Here is a 15,379-nt window from a genome sequence, read left to right as displayed (position 1 = left end):
CACTTGATTCAAAAGGAGCACTGTGACCCTCTGGGGGCCCTTGGCGTCTTCTTACCTTGCTCTCTATCTCTGCCGCGGTTGCTTTCGTCATCTCTAGTCTCTCCACCAACTCGGTGTCATCCAGAAAGCTCCCCTCTGCCACAGAGAGGCGCAGAAGGAGGTCGTCCTCCAGGTACTTCAGCTCGATCTTAAAGTCATTTTGGTGCTTCGTCAAAACCAACTAACACAAACCAGGAAAAGGCGTGAGATGTGGTGGTTCAATTCAGGTTTGAAAGCAGTTTCTTTAATCATCAATTTCACAGAATCATATATAGTAAATCACACTTAAAATTAAAAACATACTAATCCTCTTTAAAAAGTTACTTTAAAACAAGTCGGAAAATGTGGTAAGAACGGCTTGCACCCCAGGGTCCAGAGAATGCATATTTGTCCTAATCTTTTAACATCGGGAACCTACAGGAAGAATCTATTCTATAGGAAGAAACTTCTGGTTTCTGCTTCCTATCTAAAGAGATGGAAGTCATTTCCAACCTCACAACAGAAGAAAGCAAATCCTCAAGTCTTCTTAACATCCATCAAAGAACTGAGGTCACAGAGCCAATTGCTACTCTCAAAATCAGAGAAGTGGGTGAATACAGACCATCACAGCTGTTGGCAAATTCACGATAGTCATTGGCTAATTGTTGAAGGCAGAGCTTGAGGGTTAAAAAATTCAGGGGGGTGTGATCTTGGGAAGCCCTTCATATTTTTGTGAATTTGCCTCTAGGAGACTTACCAGGTTCTTACAGTGAAGATCAGGGGAACAAAAGAAAAATCTACTCCTGCTTTGGGCAGTGGAAGGGGGAAAACAACCATTTTGAAATATGTCCAGAGTAAAGCAACTATTTAAAACATGTGGGAGCTTTCTGTTCTCTTAACAAATGCCTGCCCTCAAGGGAAATTTTATTGTCAGAGCCTCATCTGACCTTAGGCAGGAGGATGATTGGACAACTCTGGACATCCAGGGGATGTCCTTTCTTGCACAGGGAATATAAAAGTAAATGATAAACTCATCTGAAGTTCAAACCCCAGTGACTCAGGCCTATTAGAAAACCCCTGGATTTAATGATAGGATTCTAGAATACTTCCCATCCAAAATACCTTACCATCATATCACATCAAGAGACTCCAGTATGATAACACTGGATTACAACAGAGTGCGAGGTACTGACTCCATTTAAGAAGGAGCTTCTAGAATAGTCCAAGGACACAGCGAGACAATAACAGGGATCTGAGGGAAAAGTGAAGGCTATAACCCTAACAGTTCCAGCAAATGTGACATGTAGCCTAACTCCTAACCACATAAATATAAAACCTAACACTAAAGCTCTATTTACCTCACTTCAAATTATCTAATACATCATATCTAGCTTTTAACAAAAAAGTACAAGGCACACTGAAAGGCAACATAGTCTGAAGAGATAAAGCAAACCCCAGAACAAGAGTCAGAAATGGCAGAGATTTCGAAATTATCAGACTGGGAATTAAAAATAACTAAGCTTAATGTGCTAAGGGGCTCTAATAGGTAAAGTGGAAAACATGCAAGGCTATATGGACACTTCAAGTAGAGAGAGAGAAACTCTAAGAAAGGAAATGCTAGAAATAAACTCTATGACAGAAAGAAGGATGTCTTTGATGGACTCCTCAGTAGGCTGGACACATCAAGGGAATCATTAGCCAACTCAAAGGTAAGTCAACAGAAACTTTTCAAAGTGAAAAGGAAAGAGAAAAGGAATGGAAAAAAAGGGGAAAGAATATCCAGTAAATGTAGGAAAATTACAAAAAGTTTAATACACACATCATGGGAAATCCTGAAGGAGAAGAAGGAGAAGAAATATTGGAGGTAATAATGGCAAAGAATTTTCCAAAATTAATGACATTCACCAAACCACAGATCCAGGGAGCTCACAGCATACTAAGCAGAGTAAGAAACAAACAAATATATCAGACCATAATCAAACAAAGAAAAAATCTTGGGAAAAATCTACAGGAAAAACAAACAAACAAACCCACCTCACCTACAGAAGAAAGAGAACAAGAATTTCCCAGAACTTTTGAGAAACCACGCAAGTAAAAAGAGTAAATATTTAAAATACTGGAGAAACAAACCATCAGTCTAGAAATTTCTATCTTGCCAAATCACTCCTCAAAAATGGAGGAAAAATAAAAACCTTTCAGACACACAAAAACTGAAAGAATCTGTCACGAAGAGACATGTCTTACAAGAAGTGTTAACATTTTTTGTCATAGAGAAAAAAATGTTATAGGTCAGAACTCAGAACCCCATAAAGAAAGGAAGAATGTCAGAGAAAGAATAAATGGAGGTAAAATTTTTTTTTCTTATTTTCTTTTAAAGATTTTATTTATTTATTTGAGAGAGAGAGTGAGAGAGAGCATGAGAGGGGAGAAGGTCAGAGGGAGAAGCAGAATCCCCGCGGAGCTGGGAGCTCAATGTGGGACTCAATCCCGGGACTCGGAATCATGACCTGAGCTGAAGGCAGTGGCTTAACCAACTGAGCCACCCAGGTGCCTCCCTTTTTTTCTTATTCTTGACAGAACTGTTCAAAATAATACAGACAACAATGTATTTGGTGATTATAACTTATGATAAATGAAATGAATGACAACAATGTTATAAGAGACTGGAGGGAAGAAATGGGAAAACTTTTAAAAGATAACCCACATGTCCCAGTAGGAAGTATAACAATGTGACTTGAAAGTGGACTTCGGTTACTTGTAAATGTATATACTAAATGCTAAAGAAAGGACTATATGTTTTTTATTATTTATTTATTTATTTATTTATTTTTTTAAGATTTTATTTATTTATTTGACACAGAGAGAGAATCACAAGCAGGCAGAGAACCAGGCAGAGAGGGAGGGAGGGAAGCAGGGTCCCTGCTGAGCAGAGAGCCTGATGCGGGGCTCAATCCCAGGACCCTGCCAAAGGCAGAGGCTTTTTTTTTTTTTTTTTAAAAGATTTTACTTATTTATTTGACAGACAGAGATCACAAGTAGGCAGAGAGGCAGGCAGAGAGAGAGGGAGGAGGAAGCAGGCTCCCTGCTGAGCAGAGAGCCCGATGCGGGGCTCGATCCCAGGACGCTGGGATCATGACCTGAGCCGAAGGCAGAGGCTTTAACCCACTGAGCCACCCAGGTGCCCCAAGAAAGGGCTATATGTTTTTAAAAAGAAGTATAACTTACATGCTGAGATAGGACAGGCAATAGAATCCTATAAAATGCTCAATTAAAACCAGAGAAGGCAGAAAGAAAGAAAAGAAAAGAAAAAAAAGGATAAGGAAGAGTACAGTAAATAAAAAAAAAAAGGTGACAAATATGGTAGATTTTAATTCAACCGCGTCAACAATAATCACTTTGTGAGTTTTCTAAATACATCAATTAAAAGACACTGACACTGTGGATACAAAAACAAACAACAAAAACAAAAAAACAAAAGCAAAACAATTGTCTACAGGAAATCTGCTTTGCTCAAAGGCAAAGGAATGGAGAAAGATACACCATGTAACACTAGACAAAAGAAAGCTGAAGCAACTATATTAATTTCAGGCAAAGCAGACACAAAAACAAGGAAAAGTATCAAAAGCTAAAAGGGAAATTACATAATGATAAAGAGGTCAATTCTCTAAGAAAACGTAAGAATCCATATTGAGCATGTCTCTGACAACAGAGTGTCAAAATACATGAGACAAACTGATAAAACTTCAAGAAGCAGACAAAGCCACATGCTGGAGCATTCAAAACTCTAGTTAATATATCTAGTGGGCAGAGATTCAGTAACAGTATAATTGAACCAAATAGGAAAAATCACAGGATGTAATTAACATTTATGGAATACTTTCTCGACAAATAGAGTATGCAATTTTTTCAAGCTCACATAGGTCATTCACAAGTTAAACCAAACTCTGGGCCAGAAAACACATCTGAGAGAGTTTAAAAAACCCCAGAAATACAAAGTATGCTCTCAAACCACAATGAAATTAAGTAAGGAATCAGTAATGGAAAGACAGCTGAAAAAATCCCAAAATATTTGGAGATTAAACACTATACTTCTAGGTAACAGACAGATGAAAAGAAGAAATTTCAAGAGAAATGAAAAATATATTGAAATAAACAAAAATGAAAATACAACTTAACGAAATGTGTGAGATGTAGCAAAAGCAGTGCTTGGAGGAAAATTTATAGCACAGAACACATTTATTAGAAATGGAGAAAGATGGGGCACCTGGGTGGCTCAGTGGGTTAAAGCCTCTGCCTTCGGCTCAGGTCATGATCCGAGGGTTCTGGGATCAAGCCCCACATCGGGCTCTCTGCTCAGCGGGGAACCTGCTTCCTCCTCTCTCTCTGCCTGTCTCTCCGCCTACTTGCGATCTCTATCTGTCAAATAAATAAATAAAATCTTAAAAAAAAAAAAAAAAAAAAAAAGAAATGGAGAAAGATTCTAAAATTAATTACCTAAGCTTTTACCCTAAGAAACTATGGAAAGAAGAGCAATATAAACAAAGAGCAAGGAAATGAAAATAAACAATAAAAATTAGAGGAGAAATCAATAAAATATAAAACAGGAAACCAATGGGAAAAAAATCATCAACCAAACATTGTTTCTATACAAAAATCAATAAAATTTATAACCGGTAGCCTAGTCAATGAAGAAAAAAAAAAAAAGAAGGCACAGATTATAATGTTAGTAATTAAGGAAAGACCATCACTATTGATTCTATAGGTTAAAGGGCAATAAAAGACTATGATGAACAATGGTATACCCATAAATTTGATAATTTAGATGCAGTAGACCAATTCCTTGAAAGACACATCTACCAAAATCTCTTACAATGGAAACTATATAATCTGAATAGGCCTACATCTAATTAAAAAAACTGAATTGACAATAATCTTCCAAAATAGAAAGCACCTGGGTCCAGGTGATTTCGCTGATGAGTTTGCCAAAGATGTAAAGAAGTAATGTTATCAATTCTCTACGGTTTCTTCCAGAAAATAGAAGCAAAGGGATTACTTCCTTACCAATTTTAAGAGGCCAGCACTATAGTCTAATATCAAAACCAGATAAAGCCATTACAGAAAAACCCCGAAACGATATACAAATATCATTCATGAGCATAGATATGAAAATCCTCAACAAAATATGAGCAAACCAAATCAAATACATGTGTAAAAAGAATTATATACCATACTAAGTAGGATTTATTCCAAGTATGCAAGTCCAAGTCAACATTGAGAAGTAACATAATTCATCTCATCAAAAGGCTGAAGAAAAAGTATATGATATAAAATAGATGAAGAGGGGCGCCTGGATGGCTCAGTGGGTTTAAAGCCTCTGCCTTCAGTTCAGGTCATGATCCTAGGGTCCTGGGATTGAGCCCTGCATTAAGCTCTCTGCTCAGCAGGGAGCCTGCTTCCCCCTCTCTCTCTGCCTGCCTCTCTGCCTACTTGTGATCTCTGTCTGTCAATTAAATAAATAAAATCTTAAAAAATAATAAATAAAATAGATGAAGAAAAAACATTTGAAAAATCTAACATTCATTTATGATAAAAATTCTCAGCAAACTAGAAATATAGAAGAACTTCAACTTGATAGAGAACATCTAAAGATGAAACATCTAGCTAATACCTCACTTAATGGTGAGAAGCTATTTGCTTTCTCCCCAAAACTGGAAACATGATACAAATATCTCCTTTCACCTCTTCTATTCAACATTGCACTGAAAGTCTTAACAAATGCAGCAAGACAAGAAAAATAAAGAAAAGGTATACAGAATGGGAAGGCTGAATTAAACAATCTATGTTCACATATGACAAGGTTGTCTTTGTAGAAATTACTAAAGAATCAACAAAAGGACTCCTAACTAATATGAGATTATAACTAAGGTGCAAGATACAAGGTTAATATATGGAAGTCAATTGCTTTTCTATACACTAACAATGAACAAATGAAATTTGAAGTTTATAATACAACACATTTACATTAGCACCAAAAAACTGAAATGCTTAGGTAACAATCTAGGAAAATTATACTAAAGATATATGTGAAGAATTCTATCATTTTCTGATAAAAGGAATCAAAGATCTTAAAATGTAGAGAGAATCCATATTCATGATAGGAAAACAACATCGTTAAGGTATTGTGTCTTCCTTTCTGTGATTCAACATACTATCAATCAAAATTCCAGGACATTATTTTGCAAATATTGACAACCTGATCTTAGAGTTTACATGGAAAGGCTTAAGATCCAGAAGAGCCAACAGTCAATGTACGGAAGAAGTTGAAAGGCTGACAATACCCAGCTTAAAGACTTGCTATAAAGCTACCACTAATAAGGAAGGTATAGTTTTCACATTAGACAATAGATCCACAGAAGTATGGTCAATTCATCTTTGACAAGTAGCAAATGCAAGGGAGAAAGTACAGTCTTTTCAACAAATGGTGCGGGACAACTGGGTACCCACATGTAAAGGAACGGAGCTCGATCCCTACCTCACACTAAAAACAAAATCTAACTCAAAGTGGATCATAGACCTAAATGTGAGAGCTAAAACTCTAAAACTCCTAGAAGAAAACATAGGAGTAAACTTGTGTGAGGCAATGGTTTCTTAGATACAACATCAAAAGCACAAGGAACAAAGAAAAAAGATGTAAACTGGATTTCAGTTTACATCTTTTCAGTTGAAAACTTGTGTGCTTCAGAAGACACCATCACGAAAGTGAAGACAATCCACAGAACGGGAGAAAATATTTATATATTATATGCCCAGTAAGATTATAATACCCAATGTATACGAAGAGCTCATACAACAATAAAAATAACCCAATTTTTAAAATGGGCAAAGGATTTGAAACAGATGTTTCTCTAAAGAAGACATACAAAAGGCCAATAAATATAGGAGAAGATGCTTAACCTCATTAGTCCGTAGGGAAAAGAAAGCCCAAACCACAGTGAGATACCACTTCACACCCACTACTACGACTATTATCAAAAAGAGAGGCAAAGATTGGTGAGGATGTGAAGAAACTGTGCCCTTTCTATATAGCTGGTAGAAATGTAAAATGGTGCAGTTGCTTTGAAAACAGTCTGGCCGTTCCTCAAGTATTAAACATAGCCTTACTATATGACCTAGAAGTTCTGCTCCAAGGTACATATGGAGGAGAAATGAAAAATATACATCCATACAACTTACAGTGAACGTTCTGAGAGGCATTGAACATCACAGCCAAGAAGTGGGAACCACCTGAATGTCCATCAACTGATATGGTCTATAGTATCTATAATAGAGTATCATTCAGCCATAAAAAGGAAGAATTGATAGATGCTATCATATGGATGCACCTGAAAAATATTAGGCTAAGTGAGAGAAGCCAGGTACAAAGGGCAGCTGTTTTAAGATTCCATTTACATGATATGTCCAGAACAGGCAAATCTATAGGGATAGAAAGGAGATGAATGATTGCTAGGAGCTAGGTGAGTGGGGACGCGGGCGGGGGATTAACAGCCATAAGCATGGATTTTCTTTCTGAGGTGCTGAAAATGTCGTAAAATCAATACTTTGTGAATGACCTAAAAACCACCGAATTATACAATTAAAAAGGGTATGTGAATGATATCCCAAACATAAAAAACAGGGAGAAAGATTACTATGCCTTACTGAACGACAATGAATGGACATGTTTTACTGAAGAAGAATAGTATTTTAAATACTTTTTTTTTTTTTTTTTTTTTGCAAAAAGGAAGGATAACATTAGAAGAAACTGAAGTTGGGCTAGTGATGTAGAGGAACTCTGTAGTATCTTGTAACTTTTGTGTAAATAAATCTAAAACTATTCCAGAGTAAGTTAACATTTATTTTAAAAGCTTGTTTCTGATTAAAAAAAAAAAAAAAGAAGGGGAGAGAGGCAAAATGTTGCTAATCACTGAAGATAAATGATGATCACATGGAAACTTAGAACTATTTTCTTTACATTCCCATGTTTGAAAAACTTCATTATCAAAAATAAAAGCAAATAAAGAAATTAATTGAACTGTCAAAGCTTTTGCCAAAAAGAAAAACATGTGTACATGAATGACCACGACAAGACGATTTTCTTATACGGTCATATGGTGTTTCAAATATGGACATGTTCCCTGTCCAACTTGGCAGTGATACACCAAGCAGCCTGTGGTCCTCTAAACCCTGGCCTTGGATCACTCATTACTGGCAGGTTGTGATGTCACTGCATGGGAGCACACTCACGAGGAGACTGGAGGGAACCGAGCCCACTCACTCTCAGCCTCTATCCCAGGGCTGTCTCTGCTCTGCTTGGTGACTGGTGCGAAAGTAAATCCAGGGGAAAACTGCCTCCAATGGACTCTGAACATGAGTGAGAATCCCTTGCAGAGATTCTGCTAAAACAGACTGCTGGGCCTGCTCCTGGAAGGTCACATTCAGCAGGATCTGGTCTGGGGCCTGAGATTTTGCATTTAAGGTTCCTAGCTGATGCTGATGTTCTAGGAACACCATCTGAGAAGCACTGATTTATACCTGGAGTGGTGAACACTTGCCATAAAAGCGAGATGACCAGTATCTTTGGTTTGGCAGGACATACGATCTCTGCTGCAACGACTCATCTCTGCTACTGACTTCCTTCTACATTTTCAGGCTTCATTTGTTGTTTGGGGGCTTTTGTCGTGTTTTTTTTTTTTTTTTTTTCAATTCAACGCTCATTTTTATTATTATTTTTCTTAATCACTGTACTTAAAGCCATACATTTTCCTTTAAGTGCTAGTCATCATCAGCTATGAGCCCCTGAATTTTTCCAGCTTTATTCCATTACTCCTCTTTTTTGTTCTTTTGCCCTGGCTGACTTGGACTATCATCACTGAACCTATCGGGACATGTTCCTGCTTCTCTCCTTCTGTTTCCCATGACTCCATCATCTCCTTGCTTGTCCTGCATCAAACTACAGCAAGCCCATCTCCTACTGGGGGAACGCTGCTAACTACCTGCTTTAACAGGAGAGCCCTTGAAGTGTTAACTGTTCACATACATCCTCATTTTTCTCAGTTAGATTGTAAACCCCAGGTGGGCAAGTATCCTATCTTATACTCCTGGGTCTAAGCACTCTAACTTGGGCAAAGCAGATACCAGGTTAAGTGTTGATAGACGGTTTTGTAATTTTTACCTTAAGTTTCTCCAGATCTGGCCTTTCCATACTGACCACCTCTGCCAGGAGCTGGGCTTCTAGACCGTCTTCTGTGACCGTGAAATTGAGGAGCGTTGTTTGAGCCTGCAATTCCGGCTTATAGTGAGGATTTGCTAGCTTTGTGTGAAGGATAAGGCGAAAGTTCTTGTTAAATTCACATTCTTTGTCTCCAATCCTGATGTATCTAAAGGGGCACAACACAAACATTCAGGAGATTCCCGTGAACCATAATTGATATGTAGGGGGCATTCCATTTCCTCTATTCTGATAAGGTATCCAGGCTTTAAGACCAGGTAATTCAGGATTTTTCAGCTACCATGTCTCCCTAAAAGTACAGAAGAAATAGGAATTATCCACTAAACTTCTATAGGACTGTTTACATGCAAAATGGTGTTAACAGTACCCGTCTCAATGTCACCATAACAAGAAAATGCAGTACTTCATACAAAGGTTGTATAACAACAAACATTAGCTTCTATTATACTTCTGTGATTAAGCTTCTATTAAACATTTCTATTTTTTTTAAAAGATTTTATTTATTTTTTTGTCAGAGAGAGAGAGACAGAGCACAAGCAGGGGGAGTGGCAGGCAGAGGGAGAAGCAGGCTCCCTGCTGAGCAGGGAGCCTGACGTGGGTCTCAATCCCAGGACCCTGGCATCGCGCCCTGAGCTGAAGGTAGATGCTTAACTGACTGAGCCACCCTAGACATCCCTAAACATTGCTATTCTGAAAGGATGAGTATGTGTTTGAATGTATCTGTGTGTGTGTATTAAGTGTATATAAACTTAAAATTTATATACATATTAGAAATACACCTACACTTTAAATTACCATTTCAGGATTTTTGGTACCGGCTCATAAGCAAAGTTTAAGCAGCCTCCTGTATGGAATGCACATGGGTGGGATCTTGACAACCATGCTTCTATCCTACATTCCAGTTACCTTGGTCATAGGGACCAGAAGCAGGCACTTCAAAACACCCCAGAGTGAGCTCTCCTGGGGCTTGGGATTGGAACAAAGAGAAGGGAGAATTGGAAATGGAACCTTTAGGCTCATGCTGATGTCACCCTTTCCTTCTGGTAAACCACCCAGCAGAGAAAGACATTCCTGGTTTTCCCAGGGAAGAGTCAACCAATATTCAGGTTGCAGAGTCATACAAAGAGAGCAGGTTCTGGATTCTATGGGCTTCCAGGTCCCATGTTCCTTGAAGCCTGACTGCCTTTTAAACACAGTTGCCATGACACCCTGCAGCCTTGTGACGTTCGGGTTCGGTCTTTGTTTGGCTTCAGCTAGATGGAGGTGGTTTCTGGAATTGCAAGCAAAGCTCTGCAAGGATGCCGCCTCACCCTCGGGGGGAGGGTCTCATTTTTTTCTACCTCAGATACTGAGGTCTAACTTGTAAGGACCTCATCACCCAGGCTCTGATGTCCTCTGGGTTCTGGAAGGGCGTTGGCCAATGGAAGCACTAGCAAGACATGGCAGTACAGGAGAGGGAGTTTAAGGCAGATCTTCCCTGCCTCAGTGCTGTGGTCTGGGGGAGGCTGTGTCCTGCCATGACCGTATTCCGGGTTTGGGATGGGCCTCTTCCCACAGCTCCACTCACAGGGCCAAATAACACCTTCGGGCCTAGAGGTGGTAATGGCTTCCTGATGTTGTAAATCCCTGGTTGCCTCGACTCCTGGGCTCCTTTATGCTTCCTTCTGAACATTCTTTCTGTCAACAGTCACTCTGTTAATTCTATTAAATTTCCAGCCTACTTTGTGGTCTTGTTTTTTTGCCAGGAACCTGCTACAAGGATTCCGTAGAAGGGTTTTAAAATTCATGCAACAAACAAATGACAAATACTGAAAATTTTCAGACTCTTCCACCAAAGAGATCTGAACTGCACAGGAGGAAAATTACATGTAAAAAGCCTACAAGTGAGCCTGAAACAGAGTATCTTCTCAGTCTCCTATTTTATATTAAATACAAAACTTCTGCATTCTTCCACAGTCAGGGTATACAGTATTTTAATTATAGAGGTATTCTAACGTGACAAAGTTATCCAAAGGCCATGTTATTTTTATATAAATACAGTATTTTTAAAAAAATACTACTTAACTCACTGACTTACAGACAAAATGTTATTTCACAAAATTTATCAATTTTGGAAAACTGGATGAATTCAAAAGAAGGACATTGAAAAACAAGTTCAGCATTCAGGCAACATTCCTTTTTATTAAAATGCCACAATATTTGCAACAACTTTTTTTAAACTTGAGGAGAGATGCCCCAAATTTGTGATGTGGCAATATTTTAGGATGCTGCTGGTGGATGTTGCGTAATTTTATCTTACTCTGAGGTTAGTCTCTCGGGCCTCTTAGTGAAGAAAGGCCTTCTGAACCACTGGCCATTTTATCTGACAAGCAGGAATTATGTAAAACAATGGTAGTGTGTAATGATTATTTAAAAATTCAGTTTTCTTAAATCACTAAAACTTTTAGCACAGAATCCCTCTTAATCACTAAAGCTTAAGTCACTATAGCTAAGAATTTCAAAAGACAGATAAGACTCATTACCTCTTCATCCAACTCTCAAATTTTGTTTGCATTGTAATGATCTTATATTTTCAGCAAAAACTTTTACAGGATTCTAAGCTTGAAAAAGATCTTCCAAACAAAAAAAGAATTAAAAAAAAAAATCTGCCAAACAAACCACTGGAGACATTCTTTATTAAGCTGAATGGTCAGTCCATTCACGTGATCTAGTTTTGGGTTGTTTCTACTGTGTCAAGCCTTCCTACGCTTTAATATTTTTTTCCTAGAAGGATGAAGAGCAATTCTGGTAGCAACTTTCTTCTAAGCTGGTATAGTATTTGTATAATATGCTTCCCTTTAAAAAAAATGAAAAATAGGGGCGCCTGGGTGGCTCAGTGGGTTAAAGCCTCTGCCTTTGGCTCAGGTCATGGTCTCAGGGTCCTGGGATTGAGCCCCGTGTCAGGCTCTCTGCTCAGCAGGGAGCCTGCATCCTCCTCTCTCTCTCTGCCTGCCTCTCTGCCTACTTATGATCTCTGCCTGTCAAATAAATAAGTAAGATCTTTAAAAAAAATAGGGGCATCTCGGTGGCTCAGTCAGTTAAGCATCTGCCTTCAGCTCAGGTTATGACCCCGGGGTCCTGGGATCGAGCCCCAAATTGGGCTCCCTGCTCAGTGGGGAGTCTGTTTCTCCCTGCCCTCTGCCCCTCCCTTTACTTGTGCTCTCTCTCAAGTAAATAAATAAAGTCTTTTAAAAAAATAAATAAATAAAATGAGTATTCACATCACCGTTAAAGAGAAACACTGAGGGAAAAAAAAGAGAGATGAATGAACCACAGGCCAAATGTTATGAATGAACCAGAGAGCAGCTGTTGGTGTATCCAATGAGCATAGTGGCCCTAAGCCCTTGTTTCACAGGTCATGGAAATAATACCATCTGTTTACAGGTTTGCAAATATCTTCCAGCTGATACTATGCTCATTAAAATCATCACATACCTTATTGATAATTTCTTCAGTTGTTTTTATAGAAAAACATGTTACAACCAAACATTCATTCACTCAAAAGGCAGTGACTGAACACCTACACCACGCCAGGCTGTCAGAGAGTCCTGTAGGCACTGGGCATCTAACAGGCACAGTCTCTGCTCTCACAAACATTATTACTTAACTCCCTCCTAACAGGCATTATGAGCATAAGATCTTACATACTGATGCAGCCATTCTTCTGTTTAGTCTGTTCAATAAATGAAAACAACTGCCTACAACATGACAGTCATATGAAGATCAAAGAGAGATGAAGAATGTGAAAGACATCTCTCCAAAGAATATATACAAATGGCCAATAAGCATCTGAAAAGATGCTTAACACTATGAGTCATCAGGGAAATACAAATAAAAGGTGCCACTTCACACTCACTAGATGGCTAGAATAAAACAAAGACAGTAGTAACAAGTGCTGACAAGGAGAGAGATAGAGATCATAACCCCTATACATTGCTGGTGGGAATGGAAAATGGTACAACCACTTTAGAAGGCAACTTGAGTTTCTCACAATCTTATACACACAGCTACCATTTAATCCAAATATTCTGCTCCTGGGTATATACCCCAAAGAAAGACACCCTCGTCGCATAAGACCATCCTATGTCATGTCTCTTTTGGTTAGCCCAATTCTTTTTGATGAAGACATATTCAATCACACCTTCACTTGGAGCATGATCAAAATTTCTCCCATTGCTTGAGCTTCTCTTTCAAGGGTTTCCAAAGTTAATCTCAAAGGTAGCTTTGAGAAAGATCTTTCTTTGCTAGCACTATTCACTGACTGGTTTCTAAAGGAACTTTCAAGAATGAAGGTTTCATTACTGTGCTTGGGGTTCCCAAACATAAGCGATACCAAAGCTGATACTCATTTCTATCACCACAGTGATAAAATCCAAACTTAAAACCTCTGGTATGTCTTGTGATCTTGTGATTAACTGCTCCATCTTGGTTTGAATTCTTTCCTCCTCAGGCCAGTATCTCAGTATCTGTCACCACCTTTCATGACCTCAGATTCAATATTCCCTAATTTGCTTATGAATTTTTACTGGATTTGAGTTCACACCTCATAAACTTTGTTTTAATCACTAACCTATATCCCCAGATGAGAAGAAAATGTAAATATTTTACCACTTAGAAATGTGCATTTTAAGGAAGAATACCGAATGAACCAACTTCATAGTTTTCTTCATTGTTGTCCACTGGGCCAGGTCCCTGTAGCGGGCTGAGGAACTGAGGTAAGAAGCTTAATTTCGAGGTCTGCATGCGAAGGGGTGTGTGTGTGTACACGTGAGAATCAGAACAAGCCCCACAAGATGACTACCTTACTTCTGGAAGTTCTAGCTGTTCAGGCCTCGGGGAGAAATCTCTCTAGAGAGGGGGTTAGAGAACTATTTCCATAAGGGGCCAGAGAATCCATACTTCAGATTTTGTGGGCTGCATACAACTTTCCCAAATATTCTTCTTTGTTGACAACCCTTCAGAAACCACTTTCAGCTCACGGGTTGCATCGAGACAGGTTGTTTGCCTATCTCCACTCTAGAAGATCCCATGGTTACTGGTATGAATGTCATCTCCTTGCAAGTAAACAGCAGCTAATCACACTCCATTTCCTAGTACTACCAAGCTATAATTTTTCCAATCAGCTACTACACCTAACATTGCTCCCCCCCTGGGCTTTCAAGAAAAAGAAAAAGTGTGAGACTGGCCAATATGAAGCATGAGGTTTGAACAACTTTGCTTCTGGTTGTAGGTGGCAAACGTTTTCAACTGGGTAAATACTCAGCAGATACCTGAGTTAGTGTGATGCTCCATAAAAGAGCTCAGAGACCACTCTGTGGCTCCCAATTTCCCTTGCACACTCCCCTTCTACACCTAAATGTACCCTGGAGTGTTCCATATCCCAGTTTGAGAGTGGGGAATTGGTCGGCTTGAGGGACAGGTCAAATTTTCTCACCGAAGAGACAGTTAAAGGAAAAGAGAAGGATGTCTACCTATAAAACTGGGTTTTACATTTTGCTTGGAAACATTATTTCATTATTTCATAGGTTCAAATTTCCCAGCGATAGTTAATTATCCTCAGTTGGGGTGTTTATGATCTATGAAAGGCAAAAACTGCATAATGACTCCGTGGGTTTTATCACTGCTGCTAGGTTAATTTTTGGTTAATCTCCTATCTGGGAAAATTAAACACACAACTAGTGCTCTCTTATGATTTGAAGGATCCAAAAAACAACCGAGTTAACCAGAGGGGTGGAAAAGCAAACAATCACTTTGTTGTTTCTGTGAAAGACACGAGCCCAGAGGTTATGACTTCTAGAATACAGCAACCAGCAACAGCTCTTGAACTCTAATAAGAAGCTACAACAGGTGTGAAGAACAGCATAACACTTGCAAGTATGGCTATTATCTTAAAGCAGTCATTCACAACCCATTTTCCAGCCCCATGCCCCCCACAAGCAGGACTTGCCCCGACACTGGATCCCACGGAGACTCATGTGGGCCAGGAATCTCTGAAGCTGGATGGGGTTGCTCCCAGATGGTTTTTTTCCATCTCTCCAAGGGAGTGACCAATTC

The 15,379-nt window shown here is 38.9% G+C and overlaps 1 protein-coding gene across 2 annotated transcripts in view; it reads right to left on the bottom strand.

Annotated features, from left to right (window-relative positions):
- DNAH11 (dynein axonemal heavy chain 11) overlaps positions 1-15,379 on the bottom strand; it is a 331,865-nt gene that overhangs the window by 42,697 nt on the left and 273,789 nt on the right. For both annotated transcript variants that reach the window (XM_080818899.1, XM_080818900.1), the window contains exons 66-67: positions 9,230-9,434; positions 56-220 (exon numbers count right to left, since the gene is read on the bottom strand). In XM_080818899.1, coding sequence (XP_080675025.1) covers positions 56-220; positions 9,230-9,434 — 370 coding nt within the window. The remainder of the gene's footprint in view (positions 1-55; positions 221-9,229; positions 9,435-15,379) is intronic.

The sequence above is a fragment of the Martes martes genome (genome assembly GCF_963455335.1).
Source record: "Martes martes genome assembly, chromosome: 11".
In the NCBI taxonomy this organism is placed as follows: Eukaryota; Metazoa; Chordata; class Mammalia; order Carnivora; family Mustelidae; genus Martes; species Martes martes.
The sequence above is the reverse complement of the archived record's forward strand: the minus strand, read 5'-3'. Positions and strand labels throughout refer to the sequence as shown.